The following is a 27769-nucleotide window of genomic DNA, read 5'->3' on the forward strand; positions in this document are numbered from 1 at the left end:
ATGAACACAGCAGGCCAAGCAGCATCTTAGGAGCAGGAAACCTTGACATTTCGGGCCTAGACCCTTCTTCAGAAATGGGGGAGGGGAAGGGGGATCTGAAATAAATAGGGAGAGGGGGGAGGCAGAAATAAGATGGATAGAGGAGAAGATCGGTGGAGAGGAGACAGACCGGTCAAGGAGGTGGGGATGGAGCCAGTAAAAGTGAGTGTAGGTGAGGAGTCAGGGAGGAGATAGGTCAGTCCAAGAAGGACGGACAGGTCAAGGAGGTGGGATGAGGTTAGTAGGTAGGAGATGGGGGTGGGGCTTGAGGTGGGAGGAAGGACAGGTAAGGGAGGCAGGGGCGAGCTGGGCTGGTTTTGGGATGCGGTGGGGGGAGGGGAGATTTTAAAGCTTGTGAAGTGCACATTGATACCATTGGGCTGCAGGGTTCCCAAATGGAATATGAGTTGCTGTTCCTGCAACCTTTGGGTAGCATCATTGTGGCACTGCAGGAGGCCCAGGATGGACATGTCGTCTGCGGAATGGGAGGGGGAGGTGCAGTTGTTTAGTGCGAACCGCGGCTGGGAGGTGCAGTTATATATCTTTACCATGGACATCCAGTCCCTCTCCACCTGCATTCCCCATACAAATGGCCTAAAGACGCCCCGCTTCTTCTTGTCCTGCAGGCCCAAACTCCTCCAGTGACACCCTCGTCTGCTTAGCCAACCTCGTCCGCACCCTCAACAAATTTTATTTCAATTCCTCCCACTTCCTACAGACAAACCGGGTGGCCATGGATACCCGCATGGGCCCAAGCTATGCCTGCCTCTTCGTAGGTTACGTGGAACAATCCCTCTTCCGTGCCTACACTGGCCCTAAACCCCACCTCTTCCTCCATTACATTGATGGCTAGAATCGGCAGCACCTCATGCTCCCACGAGGAGCTTGAACAGTTCATCCACTTCACCAACACCTTCCACCCCAACATTAAGTTCACCTGGACCATCTCTAATACCTCTCTCTCCTTCCTAGACCTCTCCATCTCTATCTCCGGCAACCTAGAAACCAATATCCATCTTAAGCCCACTGACTCCCACAGCTACCGAGAATACACCTCCTCCCACCTATCTTTCTGCAAAATGCCATCCCCTATTCCCAATTCCTTCGGCTCCACTACATCTGTTCCCAGGATGAGGCATTCCACTCCCTTCCATCTCAGATGTCCTCATTTTTCAAGGACCGCAACTTCGCCCCCACCGTGGTCGAGAACAGCCTCAACCGTGTCTCCCGCAACTCATCACTCACACCCCATCCCCACAATAAAAACCAAAACAGAATCCCCCTTGTCCTCACGTGCCACCCCACCAACCTCCAGATCCAACGCATCATCCTCCGACATTTCCGCCATCTGCAATCCGACCCCACCACCAAAGACATTTTTCCCTCCCCGTGCTTATCTGCGCTCCGGAGGGACCACTCTCTCCGTGACTTCCTTGTCCGCTCCACACTCCCCTCCAGCCCCACCACACCCGGCACTTTTCCTTGCAACCACAGGAAGTGCTACACTTGCCCCTACATCTCCGCTCTCACCTCCATCCCAGGCCGCAAGAAGACTTTTCTCATCAGGCAGATGTTCACCTGCACATCTGCTAATGTGGTATAATGCGCCCGCTATTCGCGTTTTGGCCTCATCTACATCGGAGAAATCAAGCAGAGGCTTGGGGACCGCTTTGCGGAACACCTACGCTCGGTTTGCAATAAACAACTGCACCTCCCAGTCGCGAACCATTTCAACACCCCCTCCCATTCCGCAGACGAACGTCCATCCTGGGCCTCCTGCAGTATCACAACAATGCTACCCAAAGGTTGCAGGAACAACAACTCATATTCCACTTGGGTTCCCTGCAGCCCAATGGTCTCAACGTGCACTTCACAAGCTTCAAAATCTCTCTTCCCCCACGGCATCCCAAAACCAGCCCAGCTTGCTTCCCGAACCTGTCCTTCCTCCCACCTATCCCCTCCACCCACCTCAAGCCCCACCCCCATCTCCTACCTACTAGCCTCATCCTACCCCCTTGACCTGTCCGTCCTCCCTGGACTGACCTATCTCCTCCCTACTTCCCCATCTACGCTAATCTTTACTGACTCCATCCCCGCCTCCTTGACCGGTCTGTCTCCTCTCCACCTATCCTCTCCTCTATCCATCTCCTATCCGCCTCCCCTTCTCTCCCAATATATTTTAGAACCTCCCTCCCCTCCCCCATTTCTGAAGAAGGGTCTAGGCCCAAAATGTCAAGGTTTCCTGCTCCTATGATGCTGCTTGGCCTGCTGTGTTCATCCAGCTCTACACCTTGTTATCTCTTGAATATCACCTGATCTGATGATGTTCAAGAAATTTCATTAAGAATCTAATACAAACAAAAAGAAGACCATAAAAATGAAGGTACATTCTGAAAAATCAGTTACCTGAATCGGTTAGCACGTGCAGCAGTTCGCCATGGTACATACCCCTCTGTACCTGGTGGCAGCGGTTCTGGGTCAAAATGTGAAGAAACAGGAGTACTTTTCTTGCCATTCTCTGTAAACCTCTTTGTACCTACAGCAACAGATAATATTTACAATTAATCAAGCAAATGAATTTTACTGGCATGCCTAACAAAAACAATGTCACTATGGAAACTAATCACATTAATGAATTTAGTAGTCCTTTACTCCCAATTGGAGCCAAATTCAAAGGGCAAATATATTGGAGATGGGACTAAATATTTTGTTCTGATTCTGGGACCACACAATTTGTAGATATGGTTCTACATTCTGATTCTGTACCAATAGAGGAAAAGAAGTGTAACTAGTTTCAAAGATTAAATTTGTGCATTTTTATGCAGTGAAACTTTGAATCCATTCTGTTGTTGATGTGTTTCTAATTTGCACTTTTCTCCATGTATCACAATTTTGACATTATTTTCTCCTATACTTATTAAATATTTTCCTCTATTTGACTTCAACTGTAAGTTTAAATAAAAAGAAACATAAGATTTAATTCATAGAAAGTTTTTAATAGGAAGTGTTCTGGAGTGATCCAAGGTAGCCTGCTCCCTGGTTGGCTCTATAGCATATCGTTCTAGGGAATTGTCCCTAACACACTTTGTGACTCCGTGTGTTGTGGCTACTCTTTCGAATTTCTATCACTCAACTCAATAAAGATTAAAGTCAATTATTGTCTTGTTCTTTTTACATGCTCCTATTATTTGTTGATTTACAGCCTTTCCTGCAGACTAGTTACGGTTTGGGGCCCTGCACCCCATTCCTACTAATGTCTTCTTTCCCTTGCAGGTTTTTATCACCGGCCAAGTGGACTCTTCATCATACAAGTCTAGATCATATCTCACAACTGTCCTCATTTGATCTTTTGTCGATAATGCTACCCCACCGCTTTTTCCATCCTTTCTATCTTTGCGAAAGATCAATTATCCCCAAATGTTACATTTCCAGTTTTGTAATCATGTTTCCATAATGGCGATGAGATTATATTCATTTACCTCAATTTGTGCTATCTTATTCCAAATGCTCCATGCATTAAAAAAAATACAAAGCCTTTAAGTTTGTTCTAGTATCGAAATTCCCTACACTTTTATAGTTCCTGGTACAATATGATATTCACAAACTCTGTCCCTTTATTTTATGCTAACAATCAGTCCCATCATGAAGCTGTGATCCTACTTTCTCCTTTACATTTGATTTTTTAATTTACCATGCACTGAACCCATTCCCCCCAATTATTTAGTTTAAAGTCCTACCTACACCATAAATCTAATGCTCTTGAAATAAAGGCTAAATGATACAAATCTGCATTTGGAATGAAATAAACTGTCTGATAACAGTCATATCATGTTTATTCATATTTGAATATTCACATGAAGAAGCAAATTCAGACAGAAGAAAAATCCATGCACAAGATACTAAAAAGATCCTGTGGGTACTTTGCAGACCTACCTGTCTATTCATAGAATAAATTCTCACTCACAATTCTATGGGCATTTAAATTCTGAGCTTTTGGGCAACTGCTCTGCACAAGCAAGCAAATACAACCAGACAGGAAAGAAACAAACAGAATTCAGTTTCAGAACAACAGATGCCGAAGCAAATAAAAAAACCTCTGACCTTTTAAAATGTCAAGTGAACCACCTTGCTATTCAGTATTTTTAATAGGTTTAACTGGGATACTGCATTGTTGTCAGGACATTATTGTCCAACGAAGGGAGGAAATTTTACCAAATAGGATTGTTTGACAGGTAAAAATAAGAAATACTGTATTCAACTGCTAGATTGCAATCATTAATGTTTATTTGAAGAGAATACCACAAATGCAACAACTATCACCCAACACTATTTCCTTACCACAACACTTCCATATAACTGCAGCAATGAAAGAAACGGAAATAATTTCAATAACATTAAGCTCTGAAAAAAAACAGCACGCATCAACTTACATCTATTCATATGCTGATTAATTCTAAATGTATAAAAGCTAATAAGGCTATCCAAACATATGTGGCAAGAATGAAACCAAAGTTAGCACGTACGTTGATAATCTACAGCAAAAGACTAGGCTTTCCATACAGGCCAACAACTTTAGTCTATATACTTTTAGCGCATGTTTATGTACACAATTTCAGAACTTCTAGTGCAGTGTCCAGAAAATACACCCAATAACCGCAAATTAAAGACAAAAGGAATTTGCTTCCTTAAAATTAAGACACAACAGGTCTGGCAGTTTCTGTGGAAAGAAAGCAGAGCTAAGGTTTCACATCCAATGACCTTTTCTCAAAATACATTTTGCTCAGTTTTTCCAGCAGTGACTGCCTCAGCTTGGATACATCCCATACAGATTCCAGCTGAAGTTTCACCCTTCATGTTTTGAATCCACCCTGGATTGCAGGTATCTGCGCAACATACAACACGCCTCAGACAACTGCTCTTGCTCCTTAGGAGAACCACGCTCAGTGCCACGTGTCGCCCTATGCACAACTTTTGACCTCCCGTTCTGAAGCAGGGTCGCTACACCCAAATGCTGCCTTCTCTCCACAAATGCTGCCAGACCTGCAATTTCTCTTTTTCCAGCAATTTCTGTTTTGTTTTTGTATCATAAAGTGCACAATATATTTGTGTACTATCGGACTTTCAGCACATTAAAACTTGCATTATATCACCTTCAGCACTTTAAAACCTTCACCATAAAGTACATTTAAAACAGCAAAACATTTCATAAAGAAAATAATTCTTTTTTTATAAATTGGATTGATGTGACTAAAATCTTGGCTGAAGAGATTGTCTTTCATGGCTTATCAAAAACAAAGAGACAAGGCACTTAAGTTGTGTCAAATGAAGCACCTGAACCAGTCATATACAAGATTCATCTTTTCCTGGACAAAACTACTGGTGTAGCAATGATCCTCATGAAGTTATTGCTTTACATGAGTGCCAGAGAAACGGCGATGTTGAAAGGTTCTGCAACGTAAATTTGAAAGGTGATACACTAAATGCCTGTTTCAGGAAATGAAAAGTATCAGAAGTGGTACCAAAAGTAGCATGGGCTCTGAATATTTTGCAGAGCTGGGTGCAGTGACATGCAAGACATTTGTAAGATGCAGACGAATGTTTTTGGAGCAACACTCATCCATCACATTCCTCATCTGAACCCTGCAGGTGGAGGACAGGCTTTAGGGAGTCAGGAGGTGAGTTACTCACTGTAGATTCCTAGCCTGTGACCTCCTCTTGCAACAACATTTTATTTGAATAATCCATTTCAGCTTCTCGTCAAGTGTCAACCCCAGATTGTGATCAGAGATAATGGGAACCGCAGATGCTGGAGAATCCAAGATAACACAGCATGTAGCTGGATGAACACAGCAGGCCAAGCAGCATCTCAGGAGCACAAAAGCTGACATTTCGGGCCGAGACCCTTCATCAGAGAGGGGTATGGGGAGAGGGTTCTGAAATAAATAGGGAGAGAGGCGGAGGCAGACCGAAGATGGATAGAGGAGAAGATAGGTGGAGAGCAGAGTATAGGTGGGGAGGTGGGGAGGGGATAGGTCAGTCAGACGTGGAACAGTCTCTCTTCCACACCTACACAGCCCCAAACCCCACCTCTTCCTCTGTTACATTGATTACTGTATCAGTGCCGCCTCTTGCTCCCAAGAAGAGCTTGAACAATTCATCCACTTCACCAACACCTTCCACCCCAACCTCAAGTTCACCTGGGCCATCTCCAACACATCCCTCACCTTCCTGGATCTCCCTGTCTCCATCTCAGGCAACCAGCTAGAAACTGATGTCCACTTCAAGTCCACTGACTCCCACAGCTACCTAGAATACACTCCTCCCACCCACCCACCTGCAAAAATTCCATCCCCTATTCCCAATTCCTTCGCCTCCGCTGCATCTGCTCCCAGGATAAGGCATTCTACTCCCGCACATCCGTGTTCTTCAAGGACTGCAACTTTCTTCCTGCAGTGTTCGAGAATGCCCTTGACCGTGTCTCCCACATTTCCCGCAACACATCCCTCACACCCCACCCCGACAATAACTGCCCTAAGAGAATCTCCCTCGTCCTCACATACCACCCCACCAACCTCCAGATACAATGCATCATCCTCCGACACTTCCGCCATCTACAATCCAACTCCACCACCATTTGATTGTCTCTTACTGGAGATGATAATTGCCAGGCATTTGCCTGGCATAATGTTACTTGCCACATTTTCCATCCCCACCCCTGTCTGCCTTCCAGAAAGGCCACTCTCTCCATGACTCCCTTGTAAACTCCACACTCCCCTCCAACCCCATCACTCCTGGCACCTTCCCCTGCAACCGCAGGAAGTGCTATACTTGCCCCCACACCTCCTCCCTCAGCCCCAAGATGACCTTCCATATTAAGCAGATGTTCACCTGCACATCTGCCAATGTAGCATACTGTATCCACTGTACCCGGTGTGGCTTCCTCTACATTGGGGAAACCAAGCGGAGGCTTGGGAACCGCTTTGCAGAACACCTCCGCTCGGTTCGCAATAAAGAACTACACCTCCCAGTCGCGACCATTTTAATTCCCCCTCCCATTCCTTAGATGGCATGTCCATCATGGGCCTCCTGCAGTGCCACAATGATGCCATCCGAAGGTTGCAGGAACAGCAACTCATATTCCACTTGGGAACTCTACAGCCCAATGGTATCAATGTGGACTTCACAAACTTCAAAATCTCCCCCTCTCCCACTGCATCCCAAAACCAGCCCAGCTCATCCCCACCTCCCAAACCTGTTCTTCCTCTCACCTATCCCCTCCTCCCACCTCAAGCTGCACCTCCATTTCCCACCTACCAACCTCATCCCGCCTCCTTAACCTATCTGTCCTCCCCGGATTGATCTATCCCCTCCCCACCTATCTTCTTTTCTCTCCATCTTCGGTCCGCCTCTCCCTCTCTCCCTATTTATTTCAGAACCCTCTCCCCATCCCCCTCTCTGAAGAAGGGTCTAGGCCCGAAACGTCAGCTTTTGTGCTCCTGAGATGCTGCTTGGTCTGCTGTGTTCATCCAGCTACACACATTGTTATCTTGTAAACCCCAGAATGTTCTTACTGAGGGATTCAGTGATGGTAATGTCATTGAATGCCAAGGGGCGATCGTTTGATTGTCTCTTACTGGAGATGATAATTGCCAGGCATTTGCGTGGCATAATGTTACTTGCCACTTTTACATCTAAGCCTGGATACTGTCCAGGTCGTGCAGCATTTGGACGTGGATAGCTTTCATTTCTGAGGAGTGGCAAAAAGTACTGAACGATATGCAGTCATCAGCAAACATCCCCTCTTCTGATCTTATTAGGAAGGGATGGTCATTGTTGAAGCAGCTGAAAATGGTTGGGCCTAGACCACTACCACTACAAACTCCTGCAGAGATATTTGGTACTGGGATGACAGACCTCCAACAACCACTATCATCTCTTGCCATTTAATGGCATTACCATCACCGAAACCCCCAATATCAACATTCTGCACCAGGTAAGATACCAACCGGCAGAGAATTTTTCTGTGCTTCCTGTTTTGCTAGGCCTCTTTCCTGTCACACCCAGTCAAATCAATCTTCAGATTCACAGGCAGTTATTCTCACCGCACCTCTGGAATTCAACTCTTTTATTCATGTTGGAACCAAGGCCATATTGAGGTCAGGAGCTGAGAGGCCCTGGCCAAACTCAAACTGAGTATCAGTTTGTAGGTTATTATTAAGCAAGTCCTGCGTGATGGCACTGTTAATTATTCCCTCCATCACTTTACTGATGATCAAGAGTAGATTCACTAGACAGTATTAACAGTTATTAGATAGTATTCCATAGTGAAGATGGGCACAAACTATTTGCTCAATGCTTCTGCTATTTCTTCATGTCCCATACAATTTATCCCATTTTTGCTTCTAAGGGACCAATGTTTATTTTAACTATGGTTTTATACATGCAAAAGTTCTTTGCAAAAAATCTGTTTTTGTGTTCTTGGCCAGCTTGCTCTTCTATTTCTTTTTCTTTTATTAACAACTTTTAAGTGGCCCTTTGTAAATTTATAAAACTCTCCCAATCTTCAGACTTGCTGCTATTTTCTGTAATCCTGTAAACATCTTTTAATTTACAGTCAGTTCTGCTATAATGCAATAGTTGAGTTCCTATGAACTATCGCGATATAGAAATAATGGGGCCCATGAGGAAAATGGGGTCAGGGTAGGCCACCAAAAACAAAATAACTCAAAATTGCTGAAAAATCACTCAAAAGCCTAACACAAAGGATAGCACAATTTGAAAAAAATGCCTAATTCATATCTAATAATGAAACAAAAGTAAATTTAACACTTTACCTTGAAAAAATGTCAAGATGACTAGATGCGGAGGAGATTATACTCTACCTCTTACAGAAAGCACTTTGTGGCAAAACTCATGAAATGATCACGAGATGGGGAGACTTGCTCAGCACTAACATTGTATGCATTTACGACAAAGCCCACGAAATGATCGTGGTGTTGACATGTACTCCTCCACACATTGATGGAATCACATTACAGCCAATACATGTTTGCGTTTTAGAAACAGCATTTCCCTATTCCTCAATCGCGTAACAGCCAATACATGTTGATCGAACATGCATTATGGCAGAACCGACTGTACTACGATCCTTAAATATTTTTCTTGAAATATTTTTCACTTTATCTGTCTCAATTCATTTTAATCTATTTACCAAATCAACCATTACCAGTTGTCCCCTTAGATGATTTTCAATGAGTTTGAGATTCTCTTCTGTGATCAGAGTACATCATTTTCGTGTTTAACAAAGAGCTAAATTATGAAAAAAAATTCGCAGTGTGTTTTTTATTGAGTTTACAAAGCAGTCTCGATTTTTAACACAATACCAGAATTAAAAAGCGTTACAACTGTTCTGTTCCATGATGTATTGCTCTAGGAAATTATCACCAGAACATTCTACAATCTCATGTTCTAGATTTCCCTTGTCTATTTAATTGTCCTACTCTATGTGAAGATCAAAAGCCCCAAAATTATTGCATTGTCTTTGTTACAAGCCCCAATAATTTATCGTGTAATGTACTGCCTAACAGGCAATGCTAAAAGACCTACAAAACTTTATATCCCCATGAACAATTTCTGACTCCAACTACTCGTAGTGTCTATCCATATTAATTCTATTTCATGCCAAGCCCAAGATTCAGCAAGATGGCGGCAGGCTAAGTTGCTTCCACTCTGCTCACCAGTTCCTTTTCCTCTTCTTCTCTCTCCGCTCTGTAGAAATTCTAACACCCCTTTAACTATTTAAGGAGTCGAGGAGAAGTTGGGTCATGACCTGGAATTACACAGCAGGAGCTGAGCTCGCGTGCCATGTCCTGTGGCAACAGCAAATCGAGTGTGGGCTGCAGCAACATTAGTGGTGAGAGCAGGCAATGAGATGGCAGCAGCCGGCGGCGAGCACAAACCGGGAAGGCAACAGCAGGCAGCAGCAAAAGTGGGCCGGTGTGGGGGGCAGTAGTTGCCGGTGAGGCGGCAGCAGTTGGTGCTGAGAGCGGGCCGGTGTGGGGGCAGCAGCCGGCGGCGAGCACAAATCGGGAAGGCAACTGCAGGCGGCGGTGAATGAGGTGGCAGCAGTTGGCGGTGAGAGCAGGCCGGTGAGGGGGCAGCAGTTGGTGGTGAGAACGGGCCGGTGAGGGGGCAGCAGTTGGTGGTGAGAGTGGGCTGGTGAGGCAACATCAGCCAGTGGTGAGAGCGAGCCGGTGAGGGGGCAGCAGCTTGCAGCAAGAACGGACCGGTGAGGCAACCACAGCAGCCTAGCAATTGGAGTGGTGTCTGCACAGTTGTGGAGATGGGGCTTGGGACTCTGAGAACGGGTCGTTTTTTGTCTTCTTTACATTTTGCCTCCATTAAATCTTTCATTTCTGGTTTTTGTAACCAAGTGGGTGCCGTGAATGGCAACTTTGTGCACTGTTCATTATACTTTTGTACTTCAAGACTTAGAGAATGTGACAAATAAATAAATCTAAATCTAAAATTAATAATGTCGTTTTATCATTCTTCACTATAATGTTCCATTCTGTCTGACTCTTTTGTGTACCTGGAACATTTATTTCCCAACCTTGGTCACAATGCACCTCATTTTCATTGTCCCATTATGTACAAAGCAGAAGCAATTCTCTACACTGTTATTCACCTTACAATGATTCCATCAACAGAAATTAGTACAGTCATTTGTAGTGTTGGCACACTGCTCTCAGTATATCCAATCATGTTTGATTATTGTATTTCACTATTACTGACAGTATCTCTATAGTCTCAGTGAATAAAATAATCTTAGAAATTTAGGACACTGGATAAATATTGAATATTTAGCACAGAGCTAGCCAAAAGCACATTAAGCAGCTTGCCTAAGAAATTCCAAAATCAATGTATTTGAAGAATTGGAGGTGGTGAGGGAGTGATCTGAATGTTTCCTTTTCTTTTATCTGTTTCTTTTACTTCTGCTCCTGTTTTTAATCCTGCCTTTTGTATATTAAGGTGGTGCTGGAGAATACTGACTTCGTACACTTTTCACTGTAATCCTGAACCAGAGTACATGAGATGATAAAAATCTAAATCTAAATACAAATCCTTACAGAATCATTCACTGAACTTTAAGGATGCAGAAGGAGGTCATTTGGTCCATTGTCATGTCTGCACCAGCTCTTCAAATGAGCATCATTATTTAGTGCCAATTTCTTGCTTTTTCCCATTATCACTGCACATTATTTCTATCCAAATAATCATCCAATACCCTCTTGGATGCCTCAACAAAACCTGCATATACCACAACACCACGTAACGGGTTCCAAACTCAAACTAGTCGCTGAGTGACGAAGTTTTTTTTTGTCTCACATCTTTGTTTCTTTGTGAATAGTCTGAACTTCTTCAAAGTTCCCTCATAACTGAAGTTTCTCATTCCTGGAATCATTCTTGAAAATCACCTTGGCACTCTTTCTAATGATTCAAATCTTACCTATAATGTGGCGCTCATAACTGTGGCAAAACTCCAACTGAGGTCTCACAAGTGCCTTCCACAAGTTCAGCATCATCTCCCTAATTTCCTACTCTAAGCCCCTATCAATAAAGCCAAGAACACCATATGTTTTACTTACTGCTCTCTCCACTTGACACTTTATTATCCCAGCCTGCATTAGAGGTGAACATGTCCAATCTCAATCTCGCAAGTAAGTTATTGAACACATTAACCAGAGTCTTTCACTGTACTTTTAACACAGATTTGCTCAGGTTGGCATAACTAACCCGTTCCCTTTTGGGAAATTTTCACACATTTACAAGATGCTTTTTAATAAGTTAGTATTTCTCTCCAAAATAAAAGTACAAAATAAATTCACTACTAATTAAATTTCAGAGCAAACATAAACTCAGTTTTCAGCAGTCCTGAGGACTTCTTTCTGGAGATTACAACATCCAGCCTCCAAACTTTGAAGCATGCACATACATATGTACATACTCGATTCTGACTTCTTGTACGTCTTTCTCGACCTCTGTAACTGGTCAACAGCACAGCCCTTTTCCTATTTATTTTTTGATATATTAAACCTCATCTCTTCATTTCCAGAACTGTAAAAAACTTTGTTAAAAATGCACATAAGCAAATAGACTACCAGACCTCTTGCACCAATTTCACAACAGGAATTATGAAAATAAAAATAAAAATAAAACCACATCTCCTTATTCTTAACAGACAACATATAAGAAAGGCCTTAAAAGTTATATGTTGTTCCTAGCAGTAGAGTTTTGTTATGCATAAATTGACTGCATAAGTTCCAACCCTAAATAGCAATCATGCTTCAAAAGTACATTGTCTCTAGTGTATTTTAGGGCACATAGAGATTGTGAAATATATTTTATAAATACATCTCTTTTTCTCTATGTATACATTTACACACATATGCTTATGCACACACATTATTGGCATTCATAAAATACTAAATTTAGCTTGGAACATCTGATTGCAGCATGAACAGTGAAGCTGTACTAGCTGTCCAAAGGGCCCCAAGAATTATGACACGTATGACCTGAAAATGAATACATATTTGGAAAAATGCATTTACAGTGAACAGGCCTGATGAGCACTAGCACAGGCCAGATGAAACAAATGAACTTCCTGTATTGAAACACAACTTTTGTATCAAACCTCTCAAAATAAGTTATTTTTAAACAAAACATATCACTGCTCAATACACAATGATGAAACAGCTTTAGCCAGACAATTTAACCATCTAATAATAATGCTCGCAGTGTAAATATGTTCAGTATTAACTAAAAATCCTTCTGGGTAAGTACTTTCCATATTAATGTTATACTATACGTACTAGTTGCAAAAGAAACATCATTACCTATACGAATAGTAGCTCTTCCTTTCAAACCATGTCTCAACTTCACAGTTTTTCTTCTTTGCTTTTGTTTAGCAGGATCTCTAGAAGATGTTAGTGCTAGCCATTTGTACTGGTATGAAATAAAAGAGGATAATCATGACAAATGCTGACGTTATCTGCAATAGTTACAAAGGTAAAATGATATACACTGCTTTAGTCTTGTTGTTGCAGCAACGGGTATGATTTTTTTAAAAAGTACTGTTGTAACAGAACTAGATTCAATATCAAACCTTTGTCATGTATTACACTCACCTCAGCTGACTAACCAATGTTTGTTTTGGCTTCTCATTATCTGAATCTAAAATTCTCACCCTCTATCCAGTCACAATTCTGTAACCTCCACTGGGCCTATGACCCCTCCCAAACTCTGTTCCTTAAACCAACCATTTGTCAGTTTCCCCTCTTTTCACACCATCCTTGGTGGCCATACCTACAACTGGTTATCCACAATCTGGAATTCTCTCCCTGAACATTTTTGTCTCCCACTCCTTTCTAGTGTAAAATTTAGGTAAATTTGGTCACCCCTACTGACTTCTCCTCCTTTGTCATACCATTGACTTATGTTTAATATATGGCTCCACAAACACTTTTCTATGATGAAAACACTGTATAAATCAAAGCTGTTGGTTCAGTCGAACAAATTTGCCTCCTTCTCTGTACAATAGCAAGAATACCTTCTACTCAAAAGACCAAAAAAGGAAATTGTTTCAATTTCCAGAACTAACACTCCCCATAAGAAACTTCCATTTTACGTTTTCCATAGTATTAAGTCGAATTTTTAAGCACCTCCCACAAAAGCAACACATGCACTGAGAATAAACGAGTTAATACTGACCAAAAGTAAAGTTGAAAATACAGCTATTGAGATGGCAGTTAAGAATGAAGAATAAGGATTTAAAGCTGAGATCAGAAGAAGCAATAGTGAAGATTAGATGCAAGAAGATTCTACAACACTGAAGAGACGTAAAGTTAAAAGCATACAAAAGCCAGAAAAAGAATATTAAAAGGCCAACAGTCAGAAGAGGCCACAGAGATACAGTGGAATAAGACAGAGAAAGGATTTCAGGAGGAAAACGTTGTCAGATATATTTAACTTTGTGTATCACATTTCCTATAAGTGGCCTTATTGCTTGCTTTATGCTTCTGGAAAACATTAACATAGGAAAAAAAACCTTCAGCATGATAACAGTCATAACAAAAAAATGGATCCGCACATGATATTCACAAGTTTTCATGAACACATTCCCTTTCAAATTAAGGTTTTAATCAAAACAGAAAATAGAATAAAATTGAAATTCATTGTCACATGTCCTTTGATCAGAAAATACAGTGAAAAGTTTTGTAAATCACCTCACCACAGCACCTGCTTCAATGGCAAAGGTCATACAAAATTTAAAAAAAGTAAAATTAAGAGATGTTCATCACAGTACAGTTAACAGCTCCTGGGCTCAGGGAAAGCCAATTTAGGAACCCAGAAGAGGGAGCTGAGACAAGACGGCCACAGTGGGCCGCTGGTACTAGGCTGGAAGCCACTGAAAATGACGACCACCATGCTGGGCCAAGATCACCACTCCTGGACAAGACTGCCTGTCGGGCCTGCCCGTGGTTTTTATCTGGACACCAATGACAAAGAAGACGTCCACACAGGGATAAGCCCTCCACACCGTGATGAGGCCACCACGCTGGGCCAAGAACACCTTTCTCATCCTTCAGGCATCCAGGCCCAGCTGTGTACCGGCAGCCTCAGCCTAGTCCGAGAGACCGGTCTGGGGAATGTCAGCCTGGCTCAGGTGGAACCGTTCCAGCTCACCCTGGCATTGCTGCTGCTGCAGGCCTCCTCCTTCACTCGCCACTTTCCAGGATTAAAAGGAAAGAATACAAAGAAACAAGAAAATAAGAGCAAAAGTAAAAATAAGAGAAATAAAGAGAAAAAGTCGACAGCAGCAGCTGAGTTTGTGCCCTCCCCGCTTTCACTCCACTGCCATCTTGGAAAAACAAAGTTTTGAAATTCAGATATATTCAAAAATAATTTTTAAACAAGAAATAAACAACATAGTTTGATGTACTAATTGAATTGACTTGAGTTTGCTAACACATTTAGTAAAACATTTTTACTTTTGAAGCCTCAGCTATCCAAAGTAGTGACGGCAGAGGCTGAATAAGTACATGTATATAATTTCTCAGAACTTTTCATTGTGCTCAACATATTTAAAATGGCCACTCTTTTTCCATCTTAATGCTGAACTAAATGCTCTTTTCTCAAGAATCTCAGAATTATTATATTGTTGGAGAATGCCATTCTGCCCATCACATCTGCATTAGCTCTCCAGATCAGCACCACGGTTTAGTGCCATTCTTCCACTTACACCCGATAATCCTGCACATTGTTTCTAAAGATTAAAATTGTCAAGGATTAATTTTAAAAGCTTTATTTATTTTGAGGTTTCAACTAATGTTTCTTTCCCAGCATTCTATAAATTGTAGTACAGATGTGAAACATACAGGGAAGTGTGTCAAACATTCATCAATATAAAGACAATGATATTTGATTGCATTATAAAGATAGTATATTTATGATGCATATCGCACTGTATCACTTGTTCTGTCTAGGAAGGAAAATGTCAGCATTTTTTAAAGTACAGAGGAGCAAAGATTTAAGTAGTGCTGTAAGATGATAGCTACTGACAAAAGCTACCCACAAACACAAAATCAATATAATATACAAAATACCATGCAAGGACTGTGAGAAACATTACATAGGCCAAACTAGAAGAAAACTGATAATGAGCATACACGAGCACCAACTAACCACCAAGAGACGAAACTGGTTCTCATTGGTCTCAGTACATATGGACAAAGAATGACACAAATTCGACTGGGACAACACATCCATAATAGCACAAGCCAAACAGATATGCCAGGGATTCCTGCAGGCATGGCATTCCAGCCAGAACTCCATAAACACAGTGAATTGGACCCCATATACAGACAATTCAAAGACAAAGCTGGAAGCGATGCGAACCACCCCAGCACACCATATAGATAACAAGCAGGACAGAACACTAACACTTCACCGGAGGCACACTGACGATGTTACCTATCAGGGTGACAAAATATTTGCAAACAGACTGGCTTGGCAAGCATGTCTAAAACCTGGTCTGTTTCAATGCTGTATAGCTCGATAACTCCATGACTGATTCACTGTGTCTGATGGCTGTCAACATAAGTTTGGAGCCAAAGTCTGAACTAATTTACATTTCAAAAACTACATACAGCAAACTTTGTATCAGAGATAATAGGAACCGCAGATGCTGGAGAATGTGGGATAACAAGGTGTAGAGCTGTATGAACACAGCAGACCAAGCAGCACCTTAGGAGCTGACATTTCAGGCCTAGACCCTTAGGCTCCTAAGATGCTGCTTGGCCTGCTGCGTTCATCCAGCTCTACACCTTGTTATACAGCAAATTTTATCTTAACCGACACCTTATGAAACAGCATTCTCGATAAACTGGCAAAAAAAAGTACCTTAAATACTGCAAAGTTTACTACATCATTCTGTCCAATTATTATAGCTTCCTAAGTTTTTTTACCTCAAATATATTTGAGGTCTACCTCAAGTATACTTGAACAAATATACTTGTTCAAATGAATGGCCATACAAAATATCACCAGTCGATTCAATTTTGAGTCAATTTCTCCTCCAATACCGAAACTTATTGCAATGGCTGAGTATTTAGCTGAGGGTGCAAATGAAAAGGCTGGCTGCTGTTAAGTTTTATTTAAGGCAAAGTTACACCATTATTTAAGTGATTTACGCTGTAGGTAAAGTATAACAGTGATGTGTATATCCCCTGCATTATGTTTCTATGACTTAGTGTGTGTTGTTACACTGATTGTGTGGACCTCCTGATTTCTGGAATATTTGATCAACCGGACACGCCTGGTGCCAACGATGCCAATTAATAAGAAGTTTGCTGTAGTTTTGCTTCATTTTGTAACATTTTCCAGAAAATTCGCAAATTGAATGTACTATACCTTGTGTCAATGCAATCAATTATTCTAATTTTAAATGTGGCAGTTATGTTCAGATTTTTTTTGCTAGCCAATAAACCTAAGCAGCTCTGAAGAGTTCAGAAATTATGGCACAAATAGACAAAAGTCCTCCTGCCTGCTGATAATAAATCAGGAAAACAAGCTTGGCACAAAAAGATTCAAGAAAACTTTACCCCTAAATGAATACATTGATGATACCACTAAAAAAAACCTCAAAAAAAAAGATGGACTACCTAATCACTAGAAATGACTAGACCCTGTCAATCATCTTGGATCAAAATCTTGGAATTCCATTCCTAATAGCATGATGGCTCCACTTACAGCACGAAAACTGAAGAGATTCAAGAAGGCAGTTCACCACTACCTTCTAACGGCAACTAGGAGCAGAGCTTTCAATGCTGGTTGAGACAGTGACACCCACATCCCATGAGTGAACATAAAAACAGAGAGAGAGTCCTTCAGACCAAAGATGCCCTCTCGTCAGTCATTCCCTGAGGAAATCTAGGATTTTTGAGCACAGAATTAACCCCGTAAGCCACACTTTGTTAGGCTCAACTACTGCATTTGATTCCATGACATATTGAACAGGCAACCAAGAAGGAACAATACTGAACACACAATCTCAGACGCCACCACTACAACAGCTCCACCCCGACCACATACACAAATGTGTCAGAATCAATAGCTCATCTATGCCCTTTCTGATGTTTCATTTGTACGTTAAGAGTCAGAATATGTTATTTTAGAAACGTTTAAGACGTCATATATTTAAAACATATCTCCGTTAAAAACCATCTAAATCAAAGCATTTGTCTGAAATTTTTAGTTAAAAAAATTACTTCATAAAATTTTGAGAATATTCTAAGCTTTTCAATTCCAATAAGAATAACTTTACTTTAAAAATGTTGAGCAAAGCCACAAGTGATAGGTTAGTGAGTAATAAACTGCAAACAGTATGGGAAAGTTTACTTTTTTTATTAACCTAGTGGACTTCAGATAAAATTGTCTTGGTAAGTAAGAGGGCAAGGAATGAAAGAATGAAAATGGGGACCTAAAACTGCACACTTCATGTCTTTCTCTCCGTTGTCTAGTCCAAAGGTCATTAAGCAACCGCTACACTGTTTCATCTCCAGTGTCACACACTTCCCTAGTTCCAACATATTAAAGTCATATTTTCATAAAATGCCTGGGCATTTGATCTGCCACAGACTAGCTCAATATCCATTTCCCCTACTTAAATATTTCTGGAACTCAAACTATTTCCATTCCAATTGTACATATCACTATTTTCCAGTCAACTGTATTCTCCACTTGCCTTCCATTTACTTTTCTTTATTTATTTTTATTTCTAACTGCACTTCTATTCATTTCTTGTTAGCATCTAATCCACCCTCTTCCTCAAATGGTGCTTACACTTATTCCATTACCACACAAATCTTGATGAACATAAGTGAGGCACAACTATAGACAAAGGGACAAACACAGAAAAGGGTACATGGTAGATATAGCTGACTGGAAAGGGCCCGATTTGTGTCTAAAACCAACAGACTAAAGAATGGGGAACAAAAACGGAATCATACAAAACAGACCAAGGTCGGAGCTTAAACAATACTAGTAAATGCAGACAGCCACCAGGTTAAGACAAGAATTTAGAGGAGCAAGATGGATAAGACAATGTTGAAAATCTGTATTTGTTTAATGCCTCTGAATATTAAAAAAAATTCCAAGGTACTGTGATTCTAAAAGTTTAGTCAAGGATGTAGATTTTAAGGATATTCTGAAAGTTTAGAGAGGGAATTCCAGAGCTCAGGACCATGGCAACTGAATGAATGACTGGCTGAGTTTGGTCACGCAATTCTCATCATTAGGCTAGACTGAATTAATTAGGGTTAATACTAATGATAAATTGGTTGCGCTTGTGCTTACTACCTTGGCTGATGTAAAGAATAGCTGCTTAGGGAAGTAAGTGAGAAATAGGCTTAATGCCATCTTTGGAACTTTGCCTGAATGTGACACTTACCTAAGAAAGAAAGGGGAGAAATTAAAGTAGGATGAATTGGAAAAGTATCTCAATTTTGTACAGTTTTATGCCATAATGTGCATCAGGGATCAGTGATTTTTTTTGACGCTGGTAATTAAAGTAGTATGGCTAAGGTTTCAGGCAACCAAAAAAATGGGAAGATAAGAAATGAATGAGGATGATGCGGAGTCTACAGAGATATGGATGTGTTAACTTTTTGCCCATAAACCTGATAGATAGCATATAATGTGGACTATGAGATTATTGACTTTGGCAGAAAGATTGGAGAAGAGTTAAGTGTTATTAGAATGAGGAAAGGCTGCAGAAAGTTGAAGCATAGACACATTTGGGGGTCCTTGTAAATGAATTGCAAAACGTTGGCAGCCAGTTTTAGTCTGTATTAGGGAGGGCAAATGGACCGTTGGACTTTGTTTCAGTGCAAGTTATGCATGAAAATAGGGAGATCTTGCTAAAACTACACAAGACCACGCCTAAATACAGAACAGCTTTGAACCTGGTGTCTCAGGAAAGGTAGCTGGAAGCTATCCAAAGAAGCTCCAAAACTCAGGTGCGGCCGCGTACAGTATTGTGTACAGTTCTGGTCACCGCATTATAAGAAGGATGTGGAAGCAGGTTGCAGAGGAGATTTACTAGGATGTTGCCTGGTATGGAGGGAAGGTCTTATGAGGAAAGGCTGAGGGACTTGAGGCTGTTTTCAAAAGAGAGAAGAAGGTTGAGAGGTGACTTAATTGAAACATATAAAATAATCAGAGGGTTAGTTAGGGTGGATAGGAAGAGCCTTTTTCCTAGGATGGTAACGGTGAGCACGAGGGGGCATAGCTTTAAATTGAGGGGTGAAAGATATAGGACAGATGTCAGAGGTAGTTTCTTTACTTAGACAGTAGTAAGGGAATGGACCGCTTTGCCTGCAACGGTAGTAGATTCGCCAACTTGAAGTACATTTAAGTCGTCATTGGACAAGCATATGGATGTACATGGAATAGTGTAGGTTAGATGGGCTTCAGATTGGTATGACAGGTCAGCACAACATCGAGGGCCAAAGCGCCTGTACTGTGCTGTAATGTTCTATGTTCCCAAAGTGGAATAGGCAATTTTAGTGATCAGGAGATCTGTGAAATAATCCTCTGAGCAACTGAGAGGGCAAAAGTAAACACAGAAGAAAGAAGGGAGATCACAATGGCAAGTTGACTGCTTTGTACTAATCGTTAGTCCAGTATGAGTAGCTAATATGATGTTCACACCCAAACCCTCACCTTTCTTCAGTGATCTGCACTTAGGCAGTCCGAGTTTCCAGTGGTAAGTCTCATGTTTACCTTTGCTGGGGAAGGGCGATGCAAGAGCTGTTGTTGCTATGATAGTAGGGTACATTCAATTTGGACAAAAAATAAATAAACTGCAATATAATGCTGGTTTTAGTCTTGACAACATCTTCGGTTTAGATTAATATTTTGTGATTCAGAAAAAAGCTGCAAGCTTTACTGATCTATACCTCCCACTATTTTCTAACAATGCAATTTTCTTTTAAACAAGAAACAGTGCTGGGTTTTCACAGACTTGAAAATATTTCAGAATTTCATTAGCAAATCAGTATTCCATAGTCGAACAATAATAGCCTGCAATTAACATTGACTCATCCAGCAGCTGTCTTATTCTGAAGGCGGCCCACTGGACCCAAAATGTTAACCTCTGCTTTCACTCCACAGATGCTGTCAGATCTGCTGTGTTCTTCTAGCATTTTCTGTTCTTGTTTTCAAAACACTGTTGTTCTTTCATCCCTGCTGCATTAAAATATAAAACTCTTTCCATTACAGCCATGTGCCTGCATCTACACCTATTGGGATTTCAATGACTCAAGAAGGTGACCCCTTTATCAAAAGCAATTAGAATAGAATAAAATATCTTTTAATGTCACATACATCCAAGTACGGAAGTACAGGAGTACAATGAAAAGTTTACAATGCTGCCCCGTTTGACACCAACTTAGGTAAAAAAATAACCTAGGTACAGATCCCTTCGATATAAAATACAGAAATAAACAGAAGAAGAGAGAAAAAATGTTACATTACTTAAGCCTGGGAAATAAATGTCAGTGACAGCCAAATTCCAAGACCACGTTTTTAAAAATGTACAAGAATGTTGGTGCAGCTGCATTTAACTCTCATCTCAAATTTGCCTTGTCTGTCGAAGCACTCTCTACATCAATGAAATTATTTTCAAATTCCAAAAACAAGTAATTGCTTAGAGTTGCGAAAGTGTTGTTAATACACACTCCATGCAGCACTTTCAAATTGAGTACTACACAACATTGCAACATATCCAAGATGTGGGAATGGGGGAAAAGGAGTGAATCATAATTAATTGATTTGGAAAAAACATGGCCCTCAACCAAAGTTCCCTTTAAACTGCCATTCTAATGCGCTAGACATGTGATTGGTTTGTCATCACAGACTGCAACAGTGACTTTGGGTTCCAGAAGGTGCTGCTGTGTATGGACTTGAGCTTCACAGAGCAGTTAACCAATAAATGTTTGAGACCAACAGATTTATTAGTCCCTAGGTTAAGGTTACATGGAAAATCAAGAGTCGAGACATTGGAAAAAGATCCGTCGAGGACTTTCAACGGGTTTGGGGATGGAGACAGGGGAAGTAAATTACATTATCATGTCAACTAATTTCAAGTGATGTAAAACTACAGAAAGATATTTGGCAGGACTACAATGCATTACTAATTTGTGACAAATTAATTGCCTAAAACTTATCACAGAAGAAAACCATGCATTAGATGCAAGGTCTTTAATATTACCACTGACCAGGTGGGTTAAGCCAGCAAACAGTTTATAACCAAAAATGTTTCACTCCCACCCCAACGTTCAACTACTCGAATACATCTCATACCTCTTTTTACAACAAATTGTTGGCTTTTAAAATTATGAAATATCATATATTTCATAAGTCTGCTCAAGCAATTATTCTACAGTACAGCGTAAGAACATTCTGTGTAAAGTGCCTTAAAGCAAAGCAAGCCTGGTTTGCTCTAAGCAAGACTGCAATTATGATGGTTACAGAAGGAGCATAGGAGAGTGTAAAAAGGGAGAAATGACAAGGAAAGAAGCAGAATACTATAGAACATGGCGCAGTGGAGAAAATAAGTCTAGACAAACAGTACAGTGTAGGACAAAGAGCAAAATACACCTGTACAAGGAAATAGCATAGCTCAAGTAGTTTAACAGCATATCCGTAAGAAAGAATAGTCAAAAGTTACACAAGGTTTAGAGGCCATGGAAACTGATCCGAATTGTCATGCAAGTATTAACCATAAGGAAAGGCTTGGGTGCGAGGTGCACTTGGTGGGAATAGACAATCCCTGAATATAATATAGAAGTGGAAGTCCTCTTGAAATGCACCAGAAAATCAACCGCATCCTGTTTTTGTAGTAAATGACTGACATATAGTTTATTTTATACCAATGTTGCATGTCATCATTGTTCGGCAAAAATGTATAAATATAGTTTTGAGTTGTAAATGGCAGTGTCTTAGAGCTTGACTCTGAGGCCTCTCCCACGCTGCGTTGGTACAAGCTTGACTAAGGACTGCCTTATTCCGACACACTCAGACTGAAGAAGCAATTTGTCTAAATCCCTCCAAAAAAATTGCATTATTATAAAAGGGTCCAAAACAAATTCTTCCTGTTACACATCATTACTGAGATATCTCTATGCTAGGTAAAAGCAGTTGTTACCTCAGAAGTGACTCCAATTCCGTTCAGCAATATCCTTTCAATAATGGATTTTGTTAAAGATCGATCTGGAGAGATTAAAAAAATTTATTCGAAATTATTAAACATTTAGGTAAGAAGGAAGCTTTCCGATCAAAATCACAACAGCACTGTCAAATACACAAACGATATTCTCCTGAAGTGAAAGAAAAACAAATGTGTTTCATTACAACAAGAATGGATATTTCTATACAGATCATGGTGCAAGCTGCCCTCGTGCCTCCAAATACCACCACCGTCATCATAACTACCATTAAAGAACCTACTAATACCACCGCCAAAGAACCTAAATGCCACTGCCACCATCGAAACCACCATCACCACCAAAATAAACTACCTATATCAATACCACCACCAAAACCACTGCCAAGAAAAACTTCCTTCTGCCTGAAACCTGGTTTGAATTCTAAACTGATGGCTGTTAAACATTGCTTTCTGTCAGCTATAAGAGGACAGAGTGATATTAGTTTGGATAACCTCATAAAAATGCCCAGTGAGCCTAAATATAACACATAATTCAAAACTAATTGGGCATAAAAGGTAAAACAGAAAAATCTAGAAATCAGGGTATAGCAAAATCTGTAAATTACAGAGACTTGAGAACATGCAGATGTCGCTTACTTGCATGCTTTACTGATCTGTGACTCAATGCAAAAGGACTTCATCAAAGTGTTACAGAAACCAGCACGGCTCTGAAAATATTAGCATTTAACAAACAGAGAATTCTGAGCGTTTGATATATGTGATTGTTCCAAGACATTAGCTACATTCAATTCTTCACAGCAAAAGGTGCAGCCTTGTTACAATAGTATTCAATAGGTCACTCAGAACACAATAGGGATCACGTTGAGAGAGGAAAGGAAAGAAAGGAAGGCCCCATATGTGTCAAGCCAGGTTCTGTGGATTTGGGGTTCACAAATGTCTAGAGTGGGTGGAAAATTGTAGTGTGAGCTCAGCAAGGTCCTAGGAGCAATGAGCGGTTCAAAGAAACCAATGTAGTAATCATTTACAACAAATAATGGAGACTGAAAACCCAATAAGCAGTATTTGCATGATGCGAGTGAGCAAGATTGGAATACATGTAAAACACCAGCCAAATTTGAGGTGAGGAAAGGACTCAGATCCTGCAGAACCACATCTTATCTTTTTCCCGGTATTGCAGCTTGTAAAGTTTAAGATTCTGTGGCTGTGTAAGGGCTGTTAGTTACTCAAAACCCTCTACTCTATTGGAGAAGTGATGCCAACCAGGCTGCAACAATAATGATCTGATTCTGCAGATGCGATATCAGATTAAGTAAATTCTACAAATATGTTTAGATTTACTTCATAAAGGTTGTGCTTTGTTTTTTATTCATTCATGGGATGTGGGCATCGCTGGCAAAGCCAGCATTTTTTGTCCATCCCTAATTGCCCACGGCGCAGTTACAAGTCAACCATATTGCTGAGAGTCTGGAGTCACATGTATTCCAAACTAGGTAAAGATGGCAGATTCCTTCCCTAAAGGACATTAGTGAACAAAATGTTTTTTTCTGACAATCGACAATGGATTCATGGTTATCTTCAATTAATTCCAGATTTTTATTTGAATTCAAATTGCATCATCTGCCATTTCAAACCTGGGTCCCCAGAACATTGCCTGGATCTCTGGATTAATATCATGAGGCCATTGCCTCCCCCATCCCCTCCATAGGGGAGAATCTTTATCTGTCTTCTTTATTGGTTTCATAACAGTCATGTGGTGTAACATGCACTTCCAAGAATCAAATGAATACAAATGGACTGAGAAGGGATATTCTCTCCAACTCTTTCCTCCACCACTCTCCATCTCTGGCCTCAGACCCCCAAGTCCGTTCACAATTCTAGAGGAAGTTTTTGCATTCTTGGGATGTGGGAATTGTTGGCCGGTCAGGATTTATTGCCAATCCCTAATTAACCAGAGGGCAATTAATAGTCAACCAAACTGCTGTAGGTCAGGAGTCACTTGTTGGCCAAACTAGGTAGGAATGATATACTTCCCACGTTAGTCAACCAGATGGTTTTTCACAACAATCAGCAATGATTACAATGTCGTCAGTAGATTATGCTTTTAATATCAGATTTTTAATTGAACTCCAGCGTCACCATCTGCTACGTAGGGATTCAAACCCATGCCTACAGAACATTCACCTCAGTTTCTGGATTAGTACTCCAGTGACATTACCACTATACTACAATCTATCCATAAATGCCTGAGTTTGCTCATAGTAATATCTAACTTCATGCATATACAAGGAGACAATATTGAAGAATCACTGCTAAATATTTGAAAATTATATCACATCGTCTTATATAATTAGAAAATCAGAGGAAAAATTAAATATTTATTAACAATTGATCACACTCTGGAACCATTACTATTAAGTAATCTTGATGTGATCATTAATAATGCAGTGCTGACCAAAGTCTGAGGGTTGAACCCCTCTGATAATTTAACTAAAACACAAGCCCCAATTTGTTATGACAGAAGTAGAGGTTCCCCTCTAATGATTATCCCCGAAACACCCAGTGAAGTTCGTATTTCCCCTCGGAATCTATTAAAAGAGTGGTTAAAAGAAAGAAAATCCCTTATTTCCACTTTGAAAGTAACAAGAAACAATTAATTTATTTAACCCAACAATGAGCAAATTAACAAAATTACTAACAAACCAATAATTCCCCCTTAGACGACTAACAACTCCCTAGCTGGTCTAAAATCCTATTGGGATGTTGTCAAAATAAAGACAAGGCCCACTAATATAAACGCGATTAATAAGAAGCAAGAAATTATAACTTAGTCAATGCAAACTTGGAGAGATTGTCTTCTAGACTATTCTGTCATCTCCGCTCTCTTCACAAATGCCTATCTTCCGTTAATTCCGATGTCAGGGATGATTTATCTCTATAATTTCTTCAATGAGGGCTTTGAGCTAAAATACCATAGAACCTTTGATTAACTAGATGGGCTTTCTCTGAGAGCTGAATGGTGCTAACTCTAATCTATCATCAGATTTAAATTCAATTGGCTTTCTGTATCTAGGAGCTTTGTTTAAATTAATTGGCAGAATTCAAACTTGTTGCCACAACATCAAAACAAGACTGCTGTTTTGCCTGCCACCTGCAAGGCATTTTTTGACATACTTATTTCTCTTTTCAGGGTTCCCTGTACTGGCAAGTTCACCTGCTGCTCACAGACACACCATTTTTGAAACATTTCTAAGTACAGACAAAGCACAAACCTCTGAAAGGAACGACACATTTTAGCTTCCTGTGTTCCACATCACAATTAATCTACCCAATTTTGTAACACACTTCATAACTTACAAATAAACCAACAAGAACCACATTCCTGAATAATTGACTCTGCTCATGAAAAGAGGGGAAAATAAAGTCCACATTGTTAGCAACGAATGCAGTGGACAAGATTGAATAAAGTCCAGACAAAGCACTGCTTCACTTGGAAGCTGTGCTTGGGCCCTCAGTTATTGAAGAGGGAGAAAGAAAATAGTCAGGCGTTGCACCTTCCACATTTGCAGGGGAAGGTGCCACAGGGCTGTGGGGACTGCTAGGAGTTAAGGTGTGAACCAGTGTGTCCTGGACGGAACTGTCTTTGTGGAAGGCTGACAGGGGAGGAGAGGAGGCAGGAATGTGTGTCTGGTGGTAGCAACCCAATGGCGGTGGCAAAAATGGCAGCTAATGATCCTTTAGTTATGGATGCTGGTGGAATGATAGGTGAGAATTCGGGAGACCCTATCACTGTTGGGGAAGCATGCGGTGAGGGATGAAGTGCGGGAGATTGATCGGACCCAGCTGAGGAGCCTGTCAACCGCGGTCCTGTGGAATCCTAGGTTGAAGAAGAATATGGACATTTTGGAGGCTCCATTTTCAAAATTGGCATCATCAAAACAGGTGCAACAAAATTGGAGGAATTGAGAGAATGGAACTGCGTCTTTACAGGAAGTAGTGTGAGAGGATGTATTGTCAAGGTAACTGTGTTGATTCTAGAGACTGCCTTGGGGAAACAAAGTGCAACTAGGCGGCCACTTCGCAGAACACCTACGTTCTGTCCTCTAAAAAGACCCTACCACTTCGACACACCAACATGTTCCTGACCAACATCTGTCTCAGGCTTGCTGCAGTGCTCCAGTGCAACTCAGTGCAAGAAGAACAGCACATCATTTTTCACATGGTAACTCTATAGCTTTCTGAACTCAATACAGAGTTCAACAATTTTGAGGCTTGAGTTCTCTCATGTCTTTACCCCAACCTCCTCAACCCAGACCTTGTTATCACATGGTGTGCTATTATGCATAACCCCCAGTAGCTATCCATTCTCTCAGGCTGATCGTTATCAACACCTTTGTCTGTCCAACTGTTTTTTCTGTCTCCAGCTATCATTTACTCCTTACCCCCTCACCTCCCATCATCCTCTGCATAAAAATCAACTTTTTACTGGCCCCAATCAATTCTGAGGAAGGGTCACGGGACCCAAAACTTTAACTCTGATTTCTCTCCACAGATGTTGCCAGACGTGCTGAGCATTTCCAGCAATTTTTGTTTTGTTTCTGATTTCCAACATCTACTGTTCTTTCAGTTTCTTTCAGTCAGTGTTCGGACTCTTGTTTTTCCTGATATATATTAATGATGTAGATCTTGGTGTGCAAGAGGCAACTTCAACTTTGAAGGTGATACAAAACTTGAAAGCATTGTAAATTAAGCAGGACTGTGCTGAACTTCAAAAGGGACACAGACAAGTTGGTGGAATGGGCAGATATGTGGTTGATGGCTTTCAGTGCAGAGAAGTTGAGAGGTAATGCACAGGTAAAATAAAAAGCTTACAATTCTGAAAAGATTACAAAAGCAGAGGGACTTCAGTGTGTATGTACACGAATCACTCAATGTGGCATGATA

The 27769-nt window shown here is 40.8% G+C and overlaps 1 protein-coding gene across 1 annotated transcript in view; it reads right to left on the bottom strand.

Annotated features, from left to right (window-relative positions):
• The window catches only part of cep78 (centrosomal protein 78), a 98410-nt gene that overhangs the window by 31111 nt on the left and 39530 nt on the right, over positions 1-27769 (bottom strand). The window contains exons 8-11 of the mRNA XM_048528350.2: positions 22808-22872; positions 12936-13044; positions 4378-4395; positions 2446-2575 (exon numbers count right to left, since the gene is read on the bottom strand). Coding sequence (XP_048384307.1) covers positions 2446-2575; positions 4378-4395; positions 12936-13044; positions 22808-22872 — 322 coding nt within the window. The remainder of the gene's footprint in view (positions 1-2445; positions 2576-4377; positions 4396-12935; positions 13045-22807; positions 22873-27769) is intronic.

Source organism: Stegostoma tigrinum, chromosome 3 (assembly GCF_030684315.1).
Source record: "Stegostoma tigrinum isolate sSteTig4 chromosome 3, sSteTig4.hap1, whole genome shotgun sequence".
NCBI classification, from domain to species: Eukaryota; Metazoa; Chordata; class Chondrichthyes; order Orectolobiformes; family Stegostomatidae; genus Stegostoma; species Stegostoma tigrinum.